The sequence below is a fragment of the Micropterus dolomieu genome, linkage group LG01 (genome assembly GCF_021292245.1).
Source record: "Micropterus dolomieu isolate WLL.071019.BEF.003 ecotype Adirondacks linkage group LG01, ASM2129224v1, whole genome shotgun sequence".
Lineage (NCBI taxonomy): Eukaryota > Metazoa > Chordata > Actinopteri > Centrarchiformes > Centrarchidae > Micropterus > Micropterus dolomieu.
This window is the reverse complement of record NC_060150.1, coordinates 30,734,006-30,759,350: the sequence shown is the minus strand read 5'-3', so window position 1 is coordinate 30,759,350 and position 25,345 is coordinate 30,734,006. Positions and strand designations below refer to the sequence as shown.

General features: G+C 40.0%; 2 protein-coding genes across 4 annotated transcripts; one reads left to right on the top strand and one right to left on the bottom strand.

Annotated features, from left to right (window-relative positions):
- Positions 1-306: 306 nt before the first annotated feature.
- Positions 307-11,416, bottom strand: tm9sf1 (transmembrane 9 superfamily member 1). 3 transcript variants are annotated; one of them, XM_046064832.1, is made up of 9 exons: positions 11,356-11,416; positions 9,346-9,557; positions 8,451-8,582; positions 7,479-7,601; positions 6,904-7,262; positions 4,435-4,589; positions 3,964-4,149; positions 3,036-3,309; positions 307-2,721 (listed from the first exon to the last, which is right to left on the bottom strand). In XM_046064832.1, the coding sequence occupies exons 2-9, from the start codon at positions 9,550-9,552 to the stop codon at positions 2,328-2,330; spliced, it is 1,830 nt and encodes a 609-aa protein (XP_045920788.1). In that variant the 5' UTR covers positions 9,553-9,557; positions 11,356-11,416; the 3' UTR covers positions 307-2,327. The 3 variants fall into 3 exon arrangements, with proteins under 3 accessions (XP_045920788.1, XP_045920780.1, XP_045920798.1); XM_046064824.1 differs by lacking the exon at positions 11,356-11,416 and adding an exon at positions 10,877-11,348; XM_046064842.1 differs by lacking the exon at positions 11,356-11,416 and adding an exon at positions 10,818-10,841.
- A 54-nt stretch (positions 11,417-11,470) lies between these two features.
- fen1 (flap structure-specific endonuclease 1) lies at positions 11,471-17,781 on the top strand. Its single transcript, XM_046064866.1, has 12 exons — positions 11,471-11,611; positions 12,080-12,198; positions 12,786-12,888; positions 13,050-13,152; positions 13,615-13,678; positions 13,861-13,970; positions 14,440-14,576; positions 15,091-15,157; positions 15,447-15,578; positions 15,674-15,825; positions 17,047-17,161; positions 17,450-17,781. The coding sequence occupies exons 2-12, from the start codon at positions 12,117-12,119 to the stop codon at positions 17,525-17,527; spliced, it is 1,143 nt and encodes a 380-aa protein (XP_045920822.1). The 5' UTR covers positions 11,471-11,611; positions 12,080-12,116; the 3' UTR covers positions 17,528-17,781.
- Positions 17,782-25,345: the final 7,564 nt, after the last annotated feature.

The following is a 25,345-nucleotide window of genomic DNA, read 5'->3' as shown; positions in this document are numbered from 1 at the left end:
ATGGTAACATTTTGATAAAATGTATGCACTGCTTTCTCAAATTTTTGATTATATGGTTAATTGCATTTGACCTGATGTCTGGCCAAAAGTGAAAAGGCTTCTGATTCATGCCATCAAGAGTAGTTGGGTCGTTCGAACTTAAAACACGCTGCAAAGGTAGTGGAAGTGTAGCATTTTTGTTTTGGTTTTTTATATATAATTTTATTTTTAAGACCATGCTGTTAATAGGCTATAAAGGAGGTTCAATTAGTACAGACCCTTGTAAAAAGAATCAGGGGGGAAAAAAATCAGCCAATACTTGGTGGCTTTCAATATTGTATTAAAAAGCATTTTATTGAAAAGACTATATTTACATCAGTCAGTGGCGACCATAGAATATAATGACTATATTGCTCCCTCACCAACAGATCTTCAATCTACAAGGCATCGTTTCTCATCCATCCAGCCAGTGCAAAACATGTTTTATTTGAACAGACTGCCACAATTGTATGTGTGGGGGAGTATAAGTGCAAGTAATAGCACTTACACGACTGCATAATAAATCAAATACAGTATGAGTCAGTTGGTAAATGTAATGCGGGAAACGCTGTGTAGATCAGGGTAGGAACCAGAACAGATGATGCCACATTGCATCATACAACGATTAAACTCATTCACACATGTATCTCATACTCATTCATTCCTAATGGGACACTCCTCCCTTCTTACCAAAATATCCCATTTTATCCTTAAATACATGATCCCCTCTCCCCAGCTCACCCATCATCTATCCAGCTAATCCCTAGTCCAGTGGCCATTCTAGCTCAATCATTAGATCCTGTCAAATCAAAGGCCCCTGTTCCTCCCATTAACCCCGTAGGTTGTCTGCGGCTGCGTCCGAAAAGTAAAAAAAAAACAAAAATCTCCTTTCCTAACCACTTTTCCTTGGCCTCGATGGAAAACGCCATGAGGTCAAGGAAAGATGTGAAGGAGAATCCATAAGGACTTAGGAAAAGAGGATCGTGGGGCTCAGAGAACCCGACTGCTATTTTCTTGGCGACGTAATTATGCGACGGCGGGTGTTACTCACGTGACCTGCCGTGATGAAACTACAATGTTCCGAAGATGGACTACAAAAAGCGCATCTCTGACACTGCGCCCCGTGTCGTTTTAAGGCAGGCCATCTAAAGGTGGACAACACGGTGGAATATACTAGAACTTCATAATCAAGATAGCAAATAGGCCTGTAGGGTACCAGTCAAAAATAATGGAAAGGGTTGTCACATTGAGAAAGCTTGCTCACACTCACCCTCCTGCCCATATTTATCAACATGAATCCCATTTATTGTTTGTAGTGTTTACCACAGAAAGACAGCGCAACTGAGAGAGAGAGAGGGAGCGCGCGAGGGAGAGGAGGTGCTGAGCAAATAAATGCGTTGACCATTTTAGATAGTAAGAAAACGCGGTCAGCGTTATAAATCAGTGTGTGAGAAACACTGAAATAATACATTACATTTAATGTACAGCTCATCCAGCTTGATCATTGCCTTTATTAAGGCGAGGGTGTCAGCATCTGTGACTGAAGTAAAATCAGTTAACGATATTGCTGAAGGCTGCCTATGCATAACATGAGGCTACACGCTACAACATCATCCTCACTTTGATCATGTTACAAGACAGCGGGCATGGGTCTCAGTTATTGTTCAAGACAGTTCAAGACTTATGCATGTTAGGGGGTTATGGCATAAGAGAGAAAAGGCTTAATAGCCAATGGTAACTTACATAGTGATCAACATCCTTTATCCCTCATGGTCGGTGATTTCTCTTTTTTATTATAGTAGAAAACCCTTTATAGCATATTTCAACAATTTGAAACATAAAACTGTGTTGAAACAGTATCAGATTACAGCAAAGCCAAAAGAAAACAAACCAAAACAAAGAAGGAAATTGTGAGAGTCTTATTCAAGTATCATAATGTGCGTCTGTACTGGAAGGATTTTGCTAAATGAGGTTGATGAATTTTATCGTTTGAGTTTGAGGACGTGCGTCGCTTTAAATGTTGCCGCCGCAAGGAATTGTGGGACGGCATTCTCTCCTTTCCTTTCGTAAAGGATGGTCCGGTGTACCTTATGCTAAAGGAGATATGAAAGGAAGGCTTTTAGAGAATTCGACCAGCTCTTATCATGGCTGCCAGTAGCTGCTGCTACTCAGTTAGGAACCTTCCTAAGCAAAAAAGACTTTTCGGACGCAGCCTGAGTATGACTGAAATAACAAGAAATGAGGATTGTCCGTGTGTGCTATGAGGGAATGTTTGTTTATCACTGTGTCTGTTTGTGCACATTTCATATCTAGTCCATCTTCAGGCTACGGTAGATGTAGCGGATAAACGCCAGTGAGGCCCAAAACGACACACTGCCCAACATCAGTGAGAAGACCAGCGCCGTGAGCAGAGAGTAGCCGAAGAACTCCGTGCTCTGCACCAGGCCGCTCATGGACGACCGGTTCCGGTAGTAGAAAACAGAATAGACGAAGATGAAGAGGCCGGTGGAGCCGGTGCTGAGCACGCTGCGCCACCACCACCGGTAGTCCTCGCCAGACAGCAGGAAGTAGGTGAGCGCCACGGAGATGCAGGCGCCCACTGAGAGGAGGATGGCGAAGACGCACAGCAGGATGCCATAGAGGGTGTAGTGTTCCCTGCCCCAAACGGTGGCAAAGATGTAGTACAGCTCCACTGAGATGGCACTGAGGGAGAAGATTGAAAAATTAAATTCAACAGTCTGCACTTTTAGTGCATATATATACATATATATTAAATAATGCAAGACGACAGAAAAGTATCACTTAAACTGTAAACATTTAGAGAGTAAACTTAACATTTCCAAGCCATTATGAATTTTCATTATTTCACAATAAAATTCACCTACATCACAATTCTTCACATAAAAATAACTTCATGTACAATATCCTGTTTACTGATAATCCTCTCATATTCACTTCCCTGCTTTATGGAGAGGAAGGACTTTATGCCTCTAAATTCCCCCTTGAACGAAGCTCACCTGAAAGGCAGGAAGCCGCCGATGGCCATGTGCACAGCCGTGTGTTTGTACCAGGGCTGTGTAGGGATCTGCCGGGCAATGTTGCGAGTGCGGCAGGGCGCCTGGAAGCTGCCAGCCCGGTTCTTTCCCACGATGCCGCCGATGACAGTGAGCGGGAAGCCCACCAGCACCCAGGCACCCAGCAGGAGGAGCACGGTGGTGGCCGGCAGAGCCTGAGTGGAGCCGCTCCACCAGTGGATCGAGTTCACTACACTCCATGTCAGGAAGAGAGGAGCTGTGGGAATGAATGACCACATGAATAAAAGGTCCGGCAGTGTTCCAGATGATTGAGAAATTTTGCATCCTGAAAATAACACATTATATGGGGATTTTTAAAAATGAAAATACAATGAGATATGGCAGCTTAATTACTTAATAAGACCAGGAATAAACAACGATAGTACTGTAAATAGAAAAGAGAAGAGATGGCCAGCATCCTCATTGACAATATTTGATTACCTGATTTTGCAAAGACAGTTTTAATGCTTAGAGGATAAATTCAGGGGGGAAAAACTTGAGAGTCCTGATGAGAGACAGGAGAAAATAAAGGGGAAACTATGCAAGGATGGACGACGGATGGAGATAAATGGGTTTATAAACGTCAAGCTATTGCCAGAGAGATGATCTGAACCCATTACAGACAAATTATTTTTCCATAAACTGAGGAAACACACTTAAAGTTTATTTTAGGAAAAGTTTCTGGAAAAGAAAAGAAGTGAAACTGAGCCACTTTATTGATGACTGCTCCTCAACAGAGAGGTGGAGGGATACCAGCTTACACTAAACATTGCGTGAACCATCTTGCTTGAAAACACGGGCGCGAGGACTTGGACATGTACGAGTGCTTTATGACCTTCACCTTACAACCAACCTTCCTTATCAGACTCACCGGAGAAGAGCGACGAGGTGAGGATGATGTTCCACACCCAGCGCTGGCCACTGATCTGTGTGTAGAAGCTGCAAGACACGTAGCCGGACACGCAGCTAGTCAGGGCGTACAGGACTATGGCTGCAGAGTTGATTGCGCCGTGGCGGTGCACGTTGAACATTCCCAGCAATGCCATGACGATTATTCCTAAGGCGAAACGTTAAGAGTGATCAGACTTCAGCATGTAAAAATCTGTCCTTATGACCTGCGTGCCATAAACATTATCAGGTTTCTAGTTGTTATGTCACTGTGCTGTTTAGTACAAAGGCTGTCGCTACGGGTCATTGCTGCACAGGACTAGTCTGCTCAACTTTCAAACAGAACAATGTCAGTCCTTAGTGTTTTAGACCTGTGTGTGTGTGTGTGTGTGTTTGTCCACGTTCAGCCGTGTGTGTGTGTGGCTGTGTTTGGGTGTATCAGAGTAATGCTCACCTGTGGCAAGGGTAAGGAACTGAGCCCCAACGCCCAGCACTGCACACAGCAGGCTTCTGTAAGGGGGAAACCTGAAGACGTCAGTGTGTATGATCTTCCAGCCGTTGTCTCCCTGGTCCAGATCGTCACAGCCGCCCTCCTCCTCCACATTGTACCTGCAGGTAAGGAAGGGGAAAAGCATTCACCCAGGATGTTATCATTTACCTGGACAGGCAGAAAGACTGCAGGAGTTGTCTACAATTTTCACCTTGAGATGAAAGTTGATCAATATGAATTAAGGTCCGTATGGGTAAGGGTGATTTGTCACAAGAAAAAGTGCACAAATTAAATGTACGTCTTTAAAGGTGGGGTAAGCGATTCTTAACAAATAAAAGTTTTTTTGTCAAATTCAGCAAATATCTCCTCAGGGTCCGGTAGCTGTCTCTTCTGTGTGTGTACTGGAAAAAAAAAAAAACAACTATGTTTGTACTGTAAATGGGAAATATTGTATGTGCTGCTGGTTTTGCGTACAATTAAGACTTCATAACCTTTCTTCAGGTAGGAATCTCACACTTATCTTTATAAAGTGAGACAATAACAGAATAAAGTCACTAACATTGCCTGTCAGCTCGCTCTACTCCGTTTCAGTGCATTCACCATAAAGGCTGGAATACATGACATACATACATACTTGACCGCAGTTCTATGTCCGTGTATGCCACTAACTAACTAATAGCCCAATAGTTAGGGCCCCATCCACACTACTCCGTTTTAGTTTACAAACAGAGAATTAAAATGAATACGATCTCTGTCCACACCAGCGTTTCCACTGCGTTTTGGAGTGGATCTCCGTCTACATTAAAACGACTGAAAACGCACAGCTAGGACCCGTTCAGGTGCACTGGGCATGCGCGTGCCAGTGTAAACATGAAGCAGATGGTCTATTCCGTAGTAACAGATGATTTGGCTAATGAATAAATAAATACAGACTAGGCATCAGAACAGTTTTTTTTTGTTGCATGGAGCATTTTTTATTTCTGTATTCATATTCATTTGCGGCAGACTCCGTCCTTCATAATGCCCAACAGTGAATTTATTAAATCGAATGTGGCATGTGAAACTGATCTTGGCTTTCACTCAGTAGGCTAACATCTGTTGTTTATTCAGGAAACAATTCTATTTATGCATCACGCATAGGTTTCTCAATATGTAGGCTGTGACAATGAGCTGCTCCTGTGTTATTGCCACAATAATAACAATAATTATGTTCAATAGATGCTTTATGAATAATCATATTGTAATGGCTGCCTGAGCAATTTAAGAAGACAAATCATATGCAGCGCCATTCATATCAAAGAAAGGTTGGTTGGCTACATGTCCATCTCAAGATAACAGGTAAGAGGCAACAAAAGTGGGTCCTGAAGATGCGCTCAGGATGCAAAATATTTTCGCCAAAACTGTCAAATATGTTACTTGTTGATCTGTATAACATTCACATTTACTGCCCTTGGTTCTTTCTTAAAAGTCTGTATGAACATGAACCTGGAAAGTGCCCTGTATAAGTCCTTGTGACGAGCCATGAGCTGGTGTCAGGTAACGTCAAATGACTTGCCCACAGATGTTCAGCTTATTTCCCAGTTTGCCAAGACATGCTGCTGTTGTGATGTTATCTACAGTAGCAGGAGAGTTGTGAGTATCGCTGTCTGGAGCTGGTGTGCTGACTCGTCCTCTCTGCATGTTAGCTTCACAGCAGCGGTAGTGACAGTTTGCTAACCCACAACTTAGCTAACGTCAGTAACATTACTTGCAGTTTCATGCTGTGTACGCCCTATGTCATGGTATTTGTTAAGGTGTTGGATTTCGCCGAATCGCTTACTCCACCTTTAAGAAGAAACAAGATACTATATCAAACCTTATACCACTTCACGATTACACCTACTTTATTTGTAACTGATCAATGTGTTTTCAACTTCACAAAAGATTGATAAGTCTATAAAATGACAATAGTGAAAAATAGTAAAATTTCCTAGACCCCTAAGGTGGGACAAATTGCTTGTTATGGTGGACAAAAAGTAAAAAAAAAAAAAAAATAGATAGTTAAGTTAAAGTGATATAAAATTAAGTAAAATCATCAAATCCTCACATTTCAGAAGCTAGAACCAGCAAACGTTTGGCATTTTTGCTTCACAAATGACAATCATCAAATTAGATGTAGATTAATTTTCTGTCAGTTGATTAATCTGTTATTGCATTGTTAAAAAAATAAAACCTCTTAGAACTATATTATGGGTATTTTAATATCCTTTACAGCCTTTATGTCTTTGTTTAAGGCTTTATTTTATTACTCAACATGATGCTGGTTTGTACTGACGGTGCGTTGAAGTCATTATCCGCCTTTCATTTAGTCTTACCTTTCATATTAAAGACATGAAACAAAGTTTCACATACAGTGGCTCAGAAATAACCACTTGAGCTCGTCCGCTGACTAACCTGGCAAAGTCATTCTTAAGGACCCGCATGAGGATGATGATGACGAAGCCCAGCAGCAGCACCACCAGCACCAGTGAGTTGATGATGGACAGCCAGTGGATCTCCAGTGTTTTGGGGAAGAACGAGTAGTCTCGAAGGCGCTCGGCTCTCCGGGCGTAAGGGAGAGGGGACTCGAACCAGTGCACGCTATAGGTGTGGGTGACCGTTAGGCCGCCTCCGCCCAATCCGACTCCGCCCACCACTGCCCCCGCCCCCTCCTCCAGGGGAACAGGTTTGACATCTTTTACTGAGACATTGGCAAAGATCACTGAGTCGCCGTTGTACTCGATGTTGAAGTCTAGGTGAGTCCACAAACCCACCTGTTGGAGGTGAGAGAAGAGAGGAGGGAGAGAGAGACGGAACAATAGAGAGAAGGGAGGAGAAAGTGCGACATAAGAAGAGTAAACAGTGAGTTTAATTCAACTGGAACAGGAACTTTGCATAAAGATAAAACCTTTAACAAACTTACAAAGTCTCTCTGTGGTTCTCTGTGTCTCCACATATCCCACAAACCCTCAGGAGCACAACAGGTTTACCTTGTGGCTGTGAGGCAGGAAGCCGCTCTCTTCTATGTATCCCACAAACCCCCAGATTGGAATGTCATCCAGGACAAATTCAAAGTAAAACAGCTCCTCGATGGCCTCACGAAGCTGGTCCACCTGACACACACAAAAAACATCCTCGATCATGTCCCATATGTTTTGTGGTTTGGCCTGTATTTTAAGTGTTTATTTCATTGAACATTATTACTGAGCCTGCTGTCGGTGTTCTGCGATGAACTTGCTCTGCTACAACGTCGCCCTTTTCTCCAGAATCCAGAAAAAGACAGAGAACTATTTGCTTGAGGAAATGTTAAGCAATCATAATTACCAAAAGTACTTTCAATATTACTACAAAAAGTGGTAATAAAATGTCACACAATAACACAAACTAACCGAGCGAGGCAGGGAGTCCAGTGGCTTTGACGAGAGCGATATAGCGGCTGTTTCTATTTAAACAAAAAAGATTTTATTCTTTAAAAAAGGTCTATCTCTGTAGGGATCCTTTCCACAATGTTGTCAGACACTTATAATAACAATCTGAGCCCTTCAGTGGCAAAAACACTCCCTCAATACTGGACAAATATTAAAAAATGAATGTCCCAATTAGTCATAAAGACAAAAACATGTTACAAAAAAAGTTACCCTTTAAGTTGAAACTACTGTATGTCATAAATTGTTAATTGGATGGTAGATTTTGCAAGACAAAGGCCATTTTTGATAATTATGATTGCTTTGATGATGATTTGCTCAAGCAAATGGTTCTCTCTCTCTTTGGATTCCTGGAGAAAAGGGTGATGTAGCAGAGCAAGTTCAACACAGATTACCTTTTAAAAATCAAGCTACTTAATACATTATTAACAGTTAAAATAACATTTGGGTCCACAGCATTGTAACTTTACCCAAGATGTGTGGTAATATATAAAGTGTAAAGTGTTCAAACAATCCCGGCCTTGTGTGAATAAATACCTGTTTCTCTGAAAGAATGAGCTTGCAAAGAGTTTTTTTCTCAACGTTCTCTCTAAATCGGATGTGATATAAGGATTCTGCCATCCTGTCACCATCCAACACTTCTCCCAGACTCAGGGACTTGTGATGCACCTGACGAAGAGGTGTTACAATATGAGAAACGGAGTGTAAAAGAGCAGCACAAAGCATCCGTTGGTCATAATTCTGTGTGGGCAAGTGATTTCAAAACAACACATACTCCATGAGGTAGTTATAGCAGGCAAACTGAAAGCAAAAACGCAGCTGGCTACAATCACACTTCATCGCCGGATGCTTGTTGTTGAAGTACCATATCCCATAATGGTGGGTAATAAGGTACTACTATTGTAAATTTGGGTCGCCACTGCCACCAAAACAATCACACTTCCAATAATGACTTTTCTGAGTCACCTTAAACAAAAGGAACAAGCTTATGTTGGCAGGTGCCTTCTCCCAACAGCCAATAGGTGGATAAATAGGTCTCACAATTTTTTTATTTCTATATAATTACCTTGTGTGTCTGGGTAAATTATTAATCTTAATTATTATTAAGTGTTATACTGTGTGAAAAATACATTTTTATAGCAAAATACCACCTATTTTTCCTCCCATAATTTCAAATGTATTTATAGATTTTGTGATAATCCACCTTAGAGACATTCATTGGACCTTTACTTAAATCTTATATGACAACATTTTAATTTTATGACCAGATGGAGATACAGTACCGTTCAGAGAAAAGCTGATTTATGAGAAATAATGAGACTTGGTGTTTTCCCAACACTAGTGTCTACATTTAGCATGACAAAACAACCTCCAGTTCATCTGTGAATTACAGCAGCCCGTTAATACACAGAGAAACAAAACAAAGACTGACCTTCTCCGGGCTGCAAACAGGCAGGGTGTAGTAGTGATATGTCTCCTGGGGGTTATGATAAGGGCCCACTTTGTTGACATAGAGAGTCACGTTGTCCCCTTGCTTGTAGCCCACCACCAAGCCTGAGAACAAGTACAGGATCAAGACGCAGTGCAGGCCCATCGTCCTCTGGCAGCCACCTGGCAGGTGTCCTATTCCACACTGCATAACCCCTGTTGCAAAGATGGACACTTCATCAGTTCACGAGGGACAGGTGTGATTTAAACTAGACCGTCTGCCCTGAGACTTACAGAATGCCGTTCATTTCAAGTCAAGCCATTTAGACTGATATGTGACGACTTATATGTCAAATGGCATTTATGCAACGTCACTCCCTTTACGTTTTAACACCCGCAGCAGAAAATTGAGAAACACTCAGGCAGAACTGTGAGATACTGTGGAATGATTGCAATGTATTTCATCAGTTTCATCAGTCCAGAGAGGCTTTTTGACTGGAATTAAATGAGCGCTGTCCATTTTTATCTGTCTGTGTTTGTAAGAATATACATGAAGTGACATTGCCCATAGAAGGTACTCTCTTTTAATCTATTTATTCTTTTGAATACTACAGGGGCCTCCCCTGAATACCTGATTATGATGTTGCTTTCAATTTCAAAATGTATTGGGAAACTGGGAAAATGAAATGATGATGCTACATGAAGTACAAAGCTGACAGCACTGTTGTTTGACATTTCTTATTTCAGGAAAGACCTGTGATAGCAGCAAGGAGGCAAACTTACTTCAAAACTAAAAACCTACCGATACTATTTAAAAGCAAAGGTTTAGCCGTACTAATTTTGTCACATGACTAGTCCCCAACCTCAAAACACAAAGCAGGTATCATCTCTTTTGGGGTAGGATATAAATAAGGGGTTATTTAAAGGTTCATCCATAGCACTGATGTGGCATTTCTTGTCAAATGGCAAAGCAATGCAAAATGTGGGCGTTTGTCGGTATGTTGCTGTTTTAATGCAATTCAAATGTAGCTGATAACAATGTCCATTCTGTGTTGCCCGTCATCAAGCTGATTTTCAGTATTAACCTTGAAGAACAAGTTTGAATGCTCTGGAGACTCCTGTTATGCCTCTTCAGGGGAGCATCACAGCTGCACTTTTTAGAGCCAGGACAGTCATTAAAAACAAAGGATAACATCTAAATCTAAATCGTAAATCTAGTAAATAATCTAGTCTAGTCATCTGGTCAACTAAAATATACTATAGCACAATTTACTGCACTAAGAGTAGGAGCAAGGTCATGTATCCAAGTGCCACAAAAAACCGGGGGTCATCCCATTGGTCTTGAAGATTCTGTGGAAAAAACGTGACTATAATGAGGGGCCTGACTGATTCATGTCAAACAAACAAGTTAGTCTACATCAACACTGCTTTACTCTAAAGAGGCACGTTACAATTTCATTCTGGGCCCCCACTCACTAAAGTCCTACTCCCACAGCAAATGAGCGCAGACAAGAAGTTGGGAAAATCTGCACTACCAGTATCCCCGTTGTGTCACTTCAGTCCCGATGCTGCAGATCCAACTAAACCTGTCTCTTCGCTGGTTTCCTCGGACTCCAGGCCCGACAGTCTCTTCTCTGCTCCGGTATGCGCCGATACTGGAGCTCAATGTAAAGATTTACAGCTGAACATCCTGGAAATCCTCGATGCGATGTCCCAACTCCCGACGTATTATACATTCATCGCGTTCATATCCGGGTACACCAAGTACTTTTATTGACAAATGAGACAGTGTGGAAGAGGGGACCGACCACGTCACCTTAAAAATAAAAATATACGACGACTCGGTTGAGTTTTCCGGAGTGGGCGGAGAAACAAAAATACACAACCAACGTTACCGGTTATTCGCAGCCGGTAATATTTCGCCCTCACAAGGCATTTGTAATGAACGTTGTTTATTTCCGTGCTTTAACGCTACCGAAAACCAAAATTTAGACCGTTTGAGCCCCTAAATTACCTGAGCGACTCTATTATTTTGCTGGATGACCGGATTTCCTTCAACCTCAATGAACCAATCGGTTGCCCTTCCAGTACTTCCTTGTTAGACTTCAGACCTGTCTAATCATTCCTGCACAATCGATGCAAAGTTCTTCCACGTATTTTAGGACGCCGTGCTCGATGCATCGATAGGCAATGCCTGCTATTTGATTTCCCGCGAAAGAAACGCAGTTCCTCGCGCTCGAGACGCCGGGACAAGTGCCCAAACTCAACTGGTGAGTCTGTTATAAACATTTAAACGGTTTAACCTTATTCACAGTGTAAATATAGAGACTAAAACTGTTACCATGTACACTGTGAATAAATGAGACGATATTAATGTTTTAGCTCCCAACTAGCCACACGAGCAGTTAGCTTGCCAGGACACGTTATATCACCGCAACCACTCTTTTAAAAAATCGACAATTTATTGTGGCGTCTTTTTCTGTACATCCACACTCCTTAAACATTACTTACGTTATGTGCTAATTGTTACCAGTAGATAGCTTTCAATTCGGCGTGCATCCGACAAAGCAGTACATATGTAAACAAAATGTTTTAAAGCTGAGTCGTGTGATGTTGTTGCTCTCCCGTTTCTGTCAACGCTGGATGAGCTCAAGCCTTGTGCACCATGTATTTGTGTAGCCTGGATGGATGTAACTTATGACTGTAGAATCCATTAACATGATTTAATTGTTTTTCAGACTTTGGTGATTTGCGTTTGAACCTCAGCCTAACACAATGGGAATACAAGGACTTGCTAAGCTGATCGCTGACCAGGCCCCTGGTGCCATTAAAGAGCAAGACATCAAGAGCTACTTCGGTATCTGTGCCTTTAAGGTCCCTTTCCCTACATTTAAATGAGATCAGATTAAATTTTAATGATGGATGAATTGGGTAAATTCGGTCAATGCTGGGGATACAACAAAGATGCAAGATTAGTCAAAATAAAGCTTAATAGGTTTGCTTAGTAGTATTAGTTTCAAATTGAGGTTTCAAAACTTTCTTTTCTTTGTGTTTTAACAAAACGGGGACATGTTTTCATATTTAGTCATATGACACTTCATTAAACACAAAGAGCTCTTTTAATGCAGGTTTGAACTTATGGGCAAATGATAGAATAAATACTTTACCTAGCCTTTATAATGTAGTGAATAAAGGCTTACATAGAAACCAGGTTATAGATGGTTAAGGAAGTTGTTAGAGTTGACCTCATTGTTTTGATAACGCCTGCTGTTTGGACATTCCAAATAATTTGCGACTACTTCATCAAGTTCTTGTTGACGTATTGTGACGTGTTTTGTGATTTTTATTTTTTATGATACAACAATGCTCTGTGCCCAAGCCAATTTTCCTTCGGGGACGATAAAATTTAACCTTGATCTTAACAACTCTTCTGAACTTTTGCAGGCAGGAAAATTGCAATAGATGCCTCCATGTGTATCTACCAGTTCCTGATCGCTGTGCGACAGGATGGGAACGTTCTGCAGAATGAGGATGGAGAGACGACGAGGTACAACCCCCACAATACAGACACTTTAAAATTCAGACTGAGAAGTCATATTAGGAAAAACATTAGAGACACGGTAGTTCTGGATGGATACTAGACCAGGTACCTCAAGTCTCTGCACAAGCCTGAAATAATTTTGCCTACCTGCTTTCTCTTTTTCTCAGCCACCTGATGGGAATGTTCTACCGGACGATCCGCATGCTGGAACACGGCATCAAACCTGTGTACGTGTTTGACGGCAAGCCCCCTCAGCTCAAGTCAGCAGAGGTTAGTATGGGCTCTGATTTCGTGTTGGGCTTTTCTCTTTGCTTTCTGTTTCTTTGGAAGTGGCAGATTGGTCTCCTTTATTAATTTTCATTGTTTTGTAGTGATGCTGTTGTTTGCACCTCACCTGTAAGTCAGTGTGGTCAGAACTGTGACATTAATCAACTTTTTGTTGATGATGGCTGAGTTTCTGAAAGTGACACACTTCACTATGTTTAGCTATGGTGTTAGTGTCTGTAATCTGTTTTTTGATGGATCAGTAAACGCCAACACATCTTTAAACTGTCGGTGTGTAAATCATCTGTTTAAAGGGGCAAAATGTGTTTTATAAAAATGTTACAGACTTATATGTTCTCACTCCTATTTAAAGAAAATTTATTCTGTTTTGTTTTTGTAACCTACATTATCTGACTCTTTTTTTTCCACTTTCTCTTACTGTCCTTGCACTTCTCTTCACCCCACCAGCTGGAGAAGAGAGGGGAGAGGAGGGCAGAAGCTGAGAAGCAGCTCGCTCAAGCCCAGGAAATGGGTACAATTAATGCTTTTTGCACTTAATTTAACAATGTCATGAATGGTGCCGGTCTGGCTTTAATGTGTTGTGTTTTTATGCGGCCCTGACCCTGTTAATGGGGGCAAGCATGTTTCGATATATTTTTATGTTGGTTATTGATTTAAAATGTCTGCAAATTTTTTGCTTTTGTCTAAACCCAGGGGAACAAGAGAATATTGACAAATTCTCCAAGCGTCTGGTAAAAGTCACCAAGCAGCATAACGATGAGTGCAAGAAGCTGCTGACCCTGATGGGAGTGCCTTACATTGAGGTTAGTTTAGCTCTCACTTTGCCACCACTCTTGTTGGCTTTAAGAATATTTCAACAATTGCACTGGCAGTGATTTTGCTCACCAGTTTTGAAAAATCTGACATCTTGACATTTTTATCATCATTAGAATAGGCTTTAAAGGCCCTGCAAGACAGAAAATGTCATGTTTAAACATAAACAGATGTTGCTCGTAACATTGCGCCATAAAGATTTGAATGTTAATGAATTACAGTTTGCAAAAAGGCATAAAAAGTATGTTTTTGTTGTTGCTTTGATGCCTGAACAGTAATGTCCTCACCCTCAGTAAATGTGGAGATTAAATTTGACATTAATGTACAGTAAATGCCCGCTGCTCTTCTGTACGCCTTGAAACGAAAGTATCTTTCCCCGTGTCAGAGAAATCACTTGCATCAAGACAAGTGTGGGTGAATAATTCTGTGAAATGTGATTTGATGTGTTTTGTGTTGTAGGCGCCGTGTGAGGCGGAGGCCAGCTGTGCTGCTCTGGTTAAAGCAGGGAAGGTCTTTGCCACAGCAACAGAGGACATGGATGGGCTGACCTTTGGGACAAATGTCCTGCTCAGACACCTCACTGCCAGTGAAGCCAAGTAATGTTGCGTCTGTTATAGATAATGTTACAAAGGGTACAGTCTAGACCTGCTCTATATGAACAGAATTGAAATAGGCTCTGCAGCAGAGATGTTCGGAGAATGGAGATCACTTGATGTTTTGATTTTGGTGCAAATTCAATCTGGAATCAATACAGTTTTATCTGATTATCCAAAATTGGGTTGGTGGCTTAATGGGGCAAACATTCTTGTTATCACATACAATAGAGTAGTACTGTTTCCATCATTTTCTCCACTGTTTTATTAAAGTGATAACAAAACTCATAAGGAACAACTTTGATGATGGAAATATTGTTTGTTTCACTATGAGCCAAACCTAAATTATATCATATATCATACTGTCTTAATCTTAAATACGTTTTAGATAATTGTTTATATTTGAAAGTCTCTGAAGAGGTGACCAGAATATGCAGAGTTTTACACAAGTAACACTATAATAATAAAGTACTCCTTTCTGCAATACATAATACATCATGGAATTTATTTGTTTTAGGAAACTTCCTATCCAAGAGTTCCACTTCAGTCGCATCCTGCAGGACATCGGTCTGACCAATGAACAGGTAAAGTTTGTATCTGATTAACGTCATAGTGCCTTTATTTTTAATCGGTTCAAATTGAAGAACCACTTCCTCTGCTTTTACCATGCTGGCTGTGCACACAAACTGTCACGCTACAGTGCAGAGTCACCATGCCACGCACATCTTTCAGAGAAATGTCACAGTGCTCTCCTGGTTAATTACATAACATGATAAAGTGTATGTGCTGTGGAAGTGTAGACACAGTTGGGTCAGCAGTGATGTTTTGGTCTTTCATGTGTTAACTCCTTCCTCTTTTTGTGGTCCATCCTAGTTCATAGACCTGTGTATTCTGATGGGTTGTGACTACTGCGCCACCATCAAGGGGATTGGCCCCAAGAGAGCCATCGACCTGATCAGACAGCACGGCTGCATTGAAGAGATCCTGGAAAACATTGACCCCAGCGTAAGTTGATGTCTGCTATAGTCCAGACATTCAGGAAGCTAAACAAAGTGGTTTGGTTCTGATTCTCTGTGTGTGTCCTGCTTGCCTTCATGCAGAAGCACCCTGCTCCAGAGGACTGGCTGTACAAAGAGGCCAGGGGGCTGTTTTTGAAGCCAGAAGTGGTGGATTGTTCCACAGTGGATTTGAAGTGGAGTGAGCCTAATGAGGAGGGACTGATCCAGTTCATGTGTAACGAGAAACAGTTCAGGTGAACCATCAGCAGACTCTCATCAGCACTGTGCTGCATGCTTCATCTACTTCTCTTGCTTATTTAGTTTTCTTGAATAGATTAATGATGATGACATGGGTGGTTGTAGTCATTATACGACCAGCCCAGCTGGTTATACAACATCTGACCACTAGGCTGCACTGCTGTCCGTGCAGAGGCAGAGTTTATGGTCCTAGCATCACTTGAGTACACAACTTTTTTTACATGTGATGATGTTTGGGGGGGGTGACAGAAAGTTCACCTGGAAATGACAGTGGGTACTATGGGCCTCTTGCAAGAACCACTCGAACTTAAGTGGCTTGTACGACTGATTAAGGAGAACTGTCTGCATTCACCTATTTTCTTGTAGTTTGAATTGAACACAAACTCGTAACTGTCATAAGAGTCCTGTGCAATTAGTCTGCCATCGGGCAAATCTAAGTTTTTTTCAGTGGATTGTGTATTTCATGACTTTGAAGTAATTTTGATATTTGCATCATCCTGTTTGATTGTTTGAATTTTAATTCTAAATGTATTCATATAGCCTAACAACGTCTTTGGTCATTTAAATTGGCTATTGATGCTCTTGTATATCAGTATAATATCAATATGAACATCTCAAACTGAAAAACAACTTGATGATGCACTAACGAAGGTTAATTTATCTCTGTATAAGGTCAGCATCAAATATAAAATTTGGATGCCTTAGCGCTTCAGGCCTTTGGAAGAGACTTGGTATTGATATTGGCAAAGACACATGTATGGTTGTCGCGGTTTAGATTACCACGGGCTGTGAAACTTATTTGACCTGCAACTCAGCAGACAGACACACCAATACAACCATATTTCCTTAATTCCACTGCTGCTGACGCTGCTAAAAAATTATAGCGGGACTTAAATCTCTGAATTTGTGAAGTTCTTTTTACTCTTCAATGTCATTTTCATGAATGAACATTTCCTGACATGTGGGGCAGTGCGTTTAGCCTTATATGGTATTACTGGGGCGTTAACTATGCTAATTTACATTTATCATGAAAGCACAGGTATTCATCATTGTTTATGTGAGTAATTTACTAAAGTGAGGAGCGTTTGCCGTACGAAAAAAAAGTGAGAAAAGGTTAAGATAAGAAAACAAAAATATCCTTGCATGAGGCCCATTGGGCATAGGTTAACATGTAAATATGTGTTTATTAATGAATTGATATGGGTGTCTGTGTGCAGTGAGGACAGGATCCGTAACGGCTGTAAGAAGATTGTGAAGAGCCGACAGGGCAGCACGCAGGGACGTCTGGACTCCTTCTTCACTATCACTGGATCCCTGTCCTCCAAGCGGAAGGTATATTTAGATTAACAACAGTGCAACATTGTGACTTCCAAATGTTCTGATTATTTTACTAATTTCACCAATATTGTACAGTATGTTGTGTGTCTGAAAGCTTATCTAGTTGTTTTTTAAGCGTAAAGAGTAAGCAGAGGCGTTCAGTAGGCTGCTTTATTTGGATGCCAGTGTATATTATGATTTTTTTCCAATCACTGTTTTAGCAAGTTGCTGTTGTTCATGTTATCATTATCTTCTGAGTTTTGGACTCATTTGTTCTTCATTGTTCTCTTTTACCTCACTTAGGAACCCGAGAGTAAAGGATCAGCAAAAAAGAAGCAGAAAACGGGAGCCACGCCGGGCAAGTTTAGGAAGGGAAAATAGACTGAACAAAGGGCTCCAGTGGGAAGTAATTATTGTAATGAACAATACCTACTAATTAATTGTATCATTAAAAGTATGCAAAAACACAGAGCTCCAGATGAGACGGGAGAAAGCTGCAACACAATAAGAGGTTGTGTTTAAAGATTGGTTCAGCTGAACAAGTGTACATGACCAAACATGATTTTGTTGATGGGGGGGGGGGGGTGTTTAAGTGTGTTTCCTGTTACTGAATAAAAGTAATGTCTTTTTGTAGAGCACTTTTGTTATTAGAGTTTTTTATTTACTCATATAGGGTTACCACAATCATGAGCCATGTTTATAAATGATTTTTTAAATTTATAGAAATCTGGGCCTGTATTTATCAAGCTTCTCAGAAATACTCATAAGAACACTGCTAAGAACTGACTTAAGAGTAAAAAAAATTCTTGGCTCAAAGCTGTGCTTAAAAGTCAGTTATCAAGCATCATAGTCCTAATTTGAGTGTAGGACTAAAGTGTCAGTCTTAGTGCTGATTTACGACACTTGGCTGTGCCGCAAACCGGATTTTGGATGACGATGTGGCCAAGGACCAAACACTGAATAGATTTTCTTATTAGGGATTTTTTCAGATAAATTCACATTAAATGGTGAAATTCCTCAGAGGAGTTTATATTCAACACACATTTAACAATAACGAATTTTCAAGATAATATATTATGATATAGGCCTACACATTAATAAATGAAATGAAAAAATGTTTATCTTTATATGAGCGCCATCAAATGCGCCTAGTGCTCCTGTATTGCCAGCTATTTGACTGAACTGTGTTTGCTTCTGTGGGATTACGGGGGTGTTGTTGGGAAGTCGATGAAACGCGTGACAATGTGTGGAGCTGTAGCCTAAGTGCTATAATTGTTTCCATGGCTATTCGGCTTATTGATGGTTATGACAGCCACAATCATCAGCATTGCTGCGTTTGTCCTGTGGCAAATAAACGAAGCGTCATAACCACCTTCAATTTAACTGAAAACGCATTACTGCGTAAAGTCAGTGGTGAGATGACAAAAGTTTATGCCTGCGCTGTCCGACCCCGTTTTACTAACTTCGTCAGAATTCTTCCTCTCCTCTCCGCATGTCTCTGTCTCCACAGTGCCTTCACAAGCCCCTACTGGCAGCTCCTAACCACTTGAGACCTCTCGAGCTGTCTTAAATAACTGGGAGAGAAAGAGTGATTCTTAACTTTGAGAAATTTGATAACTTGCTCTTATTCTGAAGTTTAAAAGTAGGAGTAAATTTCATGAATTCTCTGCACTTAAGACTAAAATGGCACTTTGAGAAGCTTGATAAATACCGGCTCTGATCTGGTTTATTAGTGCACCAAAACCATGACAACAAGTTGAGACCAGGAGGCAGAGTTGCAGTCCTACACACTTCTCTGCACTTCCATTAGAGCAATTACCCCAGAGTGATTGTGTCTGCCCACTGACCACTTAAATTAATTAAATCAAAAGTAAAGAGAAGAGGAACTGTGCATAAAAACCTAATGAAAATTACCACCACAGCTGCAGAAGTACAAAATATTAGGAGAATTAACTTTTAAATAATTTAATTTCAGATTCTAATATTGATTTATTCAGTCTTACTGAAACCTGGCAGGGCCATGAAAAATAGTATAGTGGTGCACATAGCTGCCTTCCAAGCAGTTGATGTGGGTTTGATTCCCAGCCATAATGAAAGTTTCTTGTGCAATGTTTGTAGTACAATACCCCTTCCTGTATCGGTAGGAACAGAGCTTGATACATGTTGCAGTCTTGCATCAGTCTAGTCAGTTTGTACAAGTAACACAGTTTCAAGCCCCTCTGCAGGCTTCCAGGAAGTTGGCCAATCAGAACAAAGTGGGCTTTCAGGGAAGGGCCTTAAAGAAACAGCACTGTGGTATTACAGTATGACATGAAGCAAAAAGAAAAAGTGACGATATGACAAAACAATCCATTTCTTACTTACAATTTAAAGTCCAGTTAGCAATACAATGGTTTTGCATGTATTTGAGTTCAAACCGCAGCGTGTCTATTATGCAGACCATTACTGTTCAAGCCAATAGGCAGGTGGAATTACACTCATTTGCTATATAGCATGGTTCAAATTACGGGGGTTGGACCCCCAACAGAGGCAACAACAACAGTTCAGGGGGGTCTTTTTTACTTGTAATTGTAAATATTACAATATATTTCCCATATTCAAGTCTTATATTTAAGAATCTAAACGATAAACGATACGTTAGTTGTACGTCTTGTCTGCCTGCATCACGCGCAGCAGGTTAAGGACAGTAGTTTGCTATCTAGCTTCTTTAATACACTAAACTTTCTGACTTTCAGAGTTTCGTAATTAGCCTTTCTATAACTTAAAATTAGCCGTCTGATGTTAGCTAGCTGATAGTTACCCTATCATTTCATTACCATTATAAAATTTCATATTTTATCTAATTGTTAGATAACACTGGGGCTTAGGCCTGAGCAGTGACATTGTAGATTAGTTATTTTAGACATCAATATAGAGTTTATTTTTTTATTTTAAGTCTTTTTACAATAGGAATGTTATTTGTTTTCACTCTGGATTTCAGAAGTTTTAGCTGGTTAGGTAAATTATTTCAAATGTATTCAGTTTCAGTTTTATTTCTATAGCGCCAATTCTTAACAAAAGTCATCTCATTGCACTTTTCATATAGAGCAGGTCTAGACTGTATTCTGTTAAATATTTGCAGGGATCCAGCAATTGCCAATTCCCCAATAATGCAGGACTGCCGCTTTATTGAACCCAGATTACACTGCATTTACAGTCAACATGAGCAAGAGGGAAGTAGCTGTTTGCCATAAAAAGCAGTAAATTGAAACACTGTTCTAACCCTAACCCTTTATGACCAGGGAAAAAAGTTGACCCCCCCAGTTGTCATTGTATAATTTGCAACCTGCTGTATAGTGCACATTTTTATAGCACTGCACAACAAATTGCACAATTTTGATTTCTGATGGACATTTTCATGATTGGCTGCATTCCTCTCTTGGTCCAGCAGAAGGAGCCTCAGGCTCATCAGGTTTAAAACAATCAGCATGATTAGACTGCAAGGACATGGTCAGAGTCTTGAACAGCTGTCCATCTTCCATTCTTTTATGGTTCTTGATTCAAATCAGAAAGTTTTAATTTGTCATTATATTTTCTAATCTTACTACTACTTAAATATTTTCTCATCACTCCACAATCTCTTCATATGGCAAATCTTCCAGACTCTCTCAAAGACACTATATGGTGGCCACCAGTCCCACAGATCCAGTGTCAGCTGGCAGGGTGGTGAACCTGACTTGTGCCTGCAGAGGAAATCTCTTGACCACTTTGTCTGGTTCATGATCGGTGATGGCAGATGATCAGAGTTGAGAGACAGGTTTATGGCTTTACAGTGACCCACAGTGATCAAGGCAGATTGTACTATTGTGGGTGTTTAAATTCAGATGTGGAATTCTCACCTGGACGTCAGTCAATGTTTGATGGTAACAGCAGAAATGATGGTTTGAGATGTTTTTCCATTAAGCCTAAGGTGGCCATGCTGTTGTGTTACAGGTGACCTGGGAATCATAATGCTCGTCAGTATATTGGTCATCTTTGAGCCGTGAGACAAACGTTTCTGTGAAATGATCATTTGCAGATACTGATTAATTTATCCAACAGCTAAACAGGGACATGGTGGTGGCTGGGTGATTAAGACACATAACTGTATAACAAATATCCTTCAGAATTGTTGACAGTGGGTGTTTCCTAATACACTATATACAATATATAATACACACTGTAATACAATATAATATTAGATTGTGACTGGGCTCACCATCTCTTATATATATATATATATATTGCAGTACAATGGAATAAAATGCAGTAATCAGAAGCTTGTTGTTTTAGCTTAAATTACTTTTTTGGACAATGCACATTTATTTCTTCTATATTTCAATTGAACTGAATGTTTTCTTATTGTGCATTGTTTCATTTATTTAACATTTTTTGTTACAAGGTGTTTTTCAGAATATTTTTAACAAAAGCTTTCAAAAAGAGATGGAGACATTCTGATTCTGACGTGTCCCCAGCGTCGCCCCTGTAAATGACACCTTTCTGTCAATATTTTTAAATGCCCCGTCCCATCTAGGCTGTGATCGGTCGGTTCACGAAAAATTACATTGACGAGCTACTTTCCGCACACACAGCTTCTCTTCTCCCTGTCTATTTTTATTCAACATTTCAACAACTCTTCATTTCTACTTTCACATACTGTAAAGACACTCATTGACAAATCTCTGTCCTATCTCTTAGTTTCTTTGGTCTTCATTATATGCAGAAGTTTTCATGTATTGTATATTATATTTAACAACACTTGTATCTGTATAAGTAAGAATAACGAAGGTTACGATATGGTAACCCTAGTTCTATAAGCACATGCTCCGCCCTCTACTGGACTCTATGGGTACTACCTCCTCCAATCACACGCACACACTTGCCCACTGAAATTTTATCATGCACGTAGCCGACCAAGGGGACGTCGCTACCGATGCGTGCGTGACGTATAAACAGCAGTGTCCCTACTGCCTCAGCATCTGACCGCCTCTTCAGCAAACGGCGTCAGAGCGGCAGGGCTCATTGGTAGAGGGCGGAGCCTGTGCTCATAGAACTAGGGTTACCATATCGTAACCTTCGTTCTCGTTCGCTTACAAAGCCAGCTGGCCAGGCTCTTCTTGGAAAGAGTTTTACTGACTGCACTATCACTGAAACAAACGAACAGCTGACCAGTGCATCGAATGGGGGCTTTGTGCTCTACATAGGACATTAGCCTAGCACACATAGACACAACAGATGCACCCTAAGTGGGGTATGGGGGTAGAAAGCAATCAGATTTATTGTCCTGGACCTGAACATGCTCCTTATGTTCTTAAGAACAAAGGAGGTTTGTTGTCTCAATCTGGCTGCACCGTGGACACCAAGAACCAGCATGCAGCTGGGGTGAACCGACAGGCACACAGCTCACTCACCTTCTTAGCAGAGGTGAGAGCAAGGCACAGGGCTGTTCAAGAAATAACATTTTCAGTATGCTGGTCTTTTTCCTGACCTGTTAACATTTTCTTTATAAAACATTTCACTTTGCAGTGAGGACATGAACAGTCAAAGTATCTCTATCTATTTGTCGGTAAATGATTCCAAACAGAACAGAGAGCTCACCTGAAACAAAGAGGACACTCAGTAACATGCTGCTTGTCACCATATTCACAGACAGAAACCTGGATTTGCAAACACAATAACACTGTTACTTTTCAGTTGTGGAAATCACACCACTTAAGTTTTTACAAAGCATTCTTTGTCTTTTAAAGCAACTTCCCTACTGATTTGAATTGAATTGATAGGGTAGAGTGGGGTAAGACGCCTCCCCTAAGCTCAATGTCTATTTGCTGACACATAAAATAATATTTAATAGGTTTTTTTTGTATCTTGAAAATGGCCATGCTTACAGTAACATAATATAAAGTAACATAAATACCTACAGTTGACAAATTAATTTGTATTAAATGAAATATATTTTTTTAGGGAAACTGCATTTTCCACATGGGGTAAGATGCTCTCTAAACAATTGCATAACTTCTCCCTTAATGAAAATATACATTATATATATATATATATATATATATATACATAAATTGAACACAATAAAAAATATATACCTTCTATTAAATGACAAAAAAATTAGATCAACTTAGGTCAAAATAGCTTTGATCAAATAATTTAAAATATTGTGATGAAACAGAGGATAGTTTTAGTTCAGTGAGACGAGCGGCAGCCACAAGAAATGTTGAGAAAAAATTGTTACATTTTGTGTTTTTGGTTAGAATTACCGCTGGGGGGGGGGGGGGGGGCATCTTACCCCATGTTGCCCTATATATTTTTGTTTAAGAAGCAGGGGAAAAAGCAGTAAAATGTTTCCTTACCAAACAAACCCAGAGATAAAAAAATAAATAAGAAATTGTTGTTTGTTGACGAGTGTGATGGTTTTGGAGTGAAATGAGGCAATTTGTCAATTTTAGCATAACTGCAACAAACCACCTAACCTCGCTGCTGTAATATGAGAGAAAGAGGATTTACTGTTCACTTTTTGTGTGCCAGATGTAACATGACAGTTTTGTCCTTACTGCTCACTCATATCCTGTAAGAAAGGAAGTCAGATATTACTTCATCTTTGAACCTTTAACTTTCGAGCGACTGATTCATCTTTAAAGATTTGTATTTTGAATGACCTATGACTTCTCACTCCTGCAATTTAAAAGTTACATTATATCAGCAGTCATCGACACAGATACACAACTATCGTGAATCTACTGTATGTGTATGTGTCCTACCATAAATATGACAATAAATTATTTCTGCAACATGAAAAGATTCATTTTTATTTCCTTTAATACACTTTACATGCAATCCAATGGGAACACCAGTTAATCAACAAAAAATAATTACATTGTCTCAATATCTGTTTGGTATCTTAAGAACAAAAGAAATAGTCATATATATATATATAATAGGTGTCATTGTTTTGTTTTTCAGTTTCCTGAATTGCATCACTTTCACTCTAAATGTGTAAGACCTCACTGTGGGCTTGTTTAGTATGGCAATAGATTTTACTGCTTCTGCTGATCTTACTTACCCTTTTAAGCAACATTGCTGTATTATTTGTCTTATGATCTGCATTGAGGTTTTCAAATATTTAATATGATATGTCAAAATGTAGCTCTGCAGATGTTAATCACAGTGAACTCTTGTCGTACAGGACATGTAAACGTGGGAATTTAAATAGGCAGCTTAATTCATGACAGCATCAATGCTTAGTAAGTCCACATGACCAAGAATACTGGAAGGTAACACTGCACTGTTGTGTTAGTAAATGGTAATGAGTGCCATTGTCTGTGAATATGGTGACAGACAACACGCTGCTGTGTCTTCTTTCTAACTTTTAATTCAAGACATTATTTAAATCATTTACAGTTTGAGGTTCATTTAGAAATAAAGCATAGTATGCTCTGTATTCTATTGTTCTATTGTTTCTATTGTTACTGTGACAATATTGAGTCATCTGAAGATCTTTTCTAAGAGCAGGTACTACTTATATATATTCAGGTATATACAGTAATGTTTGTATTTTATGAGTGCTGGACTCATTTGCTGTTCTTTCTAACGACAGATTAATGAATCAGCAAAGAAGGAAGGATTTAGGAAGAGCAAATATACTAAACAAAGGGCTCCAGGTGATGTAGAAGGAAGCTGCAATGGTGGGAGGTTGTGTGAAATAATTAGTTGTGTGTTGTACATGAACAAACTCCAAATGATCTTAGAGTATTTTAGGGGTTTCAGTGTGTGTTTAGTGTTAAGGAATAAAAGCAATGAATCAAAATTTTCTTAATCTAAAATGCTTCTTTCTGCCTAATTCTGTCTAAATTATCACTACTCGCTCAGGTCAGATTATATTTAGCTGCTAAATATAATCTGACCTCAGTGAGTAGCACCTTGCATCACCTTGTCACAAGATCGCTGACGTAATTTGCACTCTGCGCATGCGTTGGCGTCTGTAGCCACGTGTCGGAAGCTCCGTCTTAAACCAAACTCTTATCCAGTTTTAATCCACTCCTTTTCGTTACATTTTTTATATCCTTTTTATTTAACTTAAGTTTTTAACTTAAGTTTTACGTGGGTTAAGGATTTTAGTCATCCGACATGGATTTTAAGCTAGATGACCGTAAAAACGCGATCAACGCTACTGAT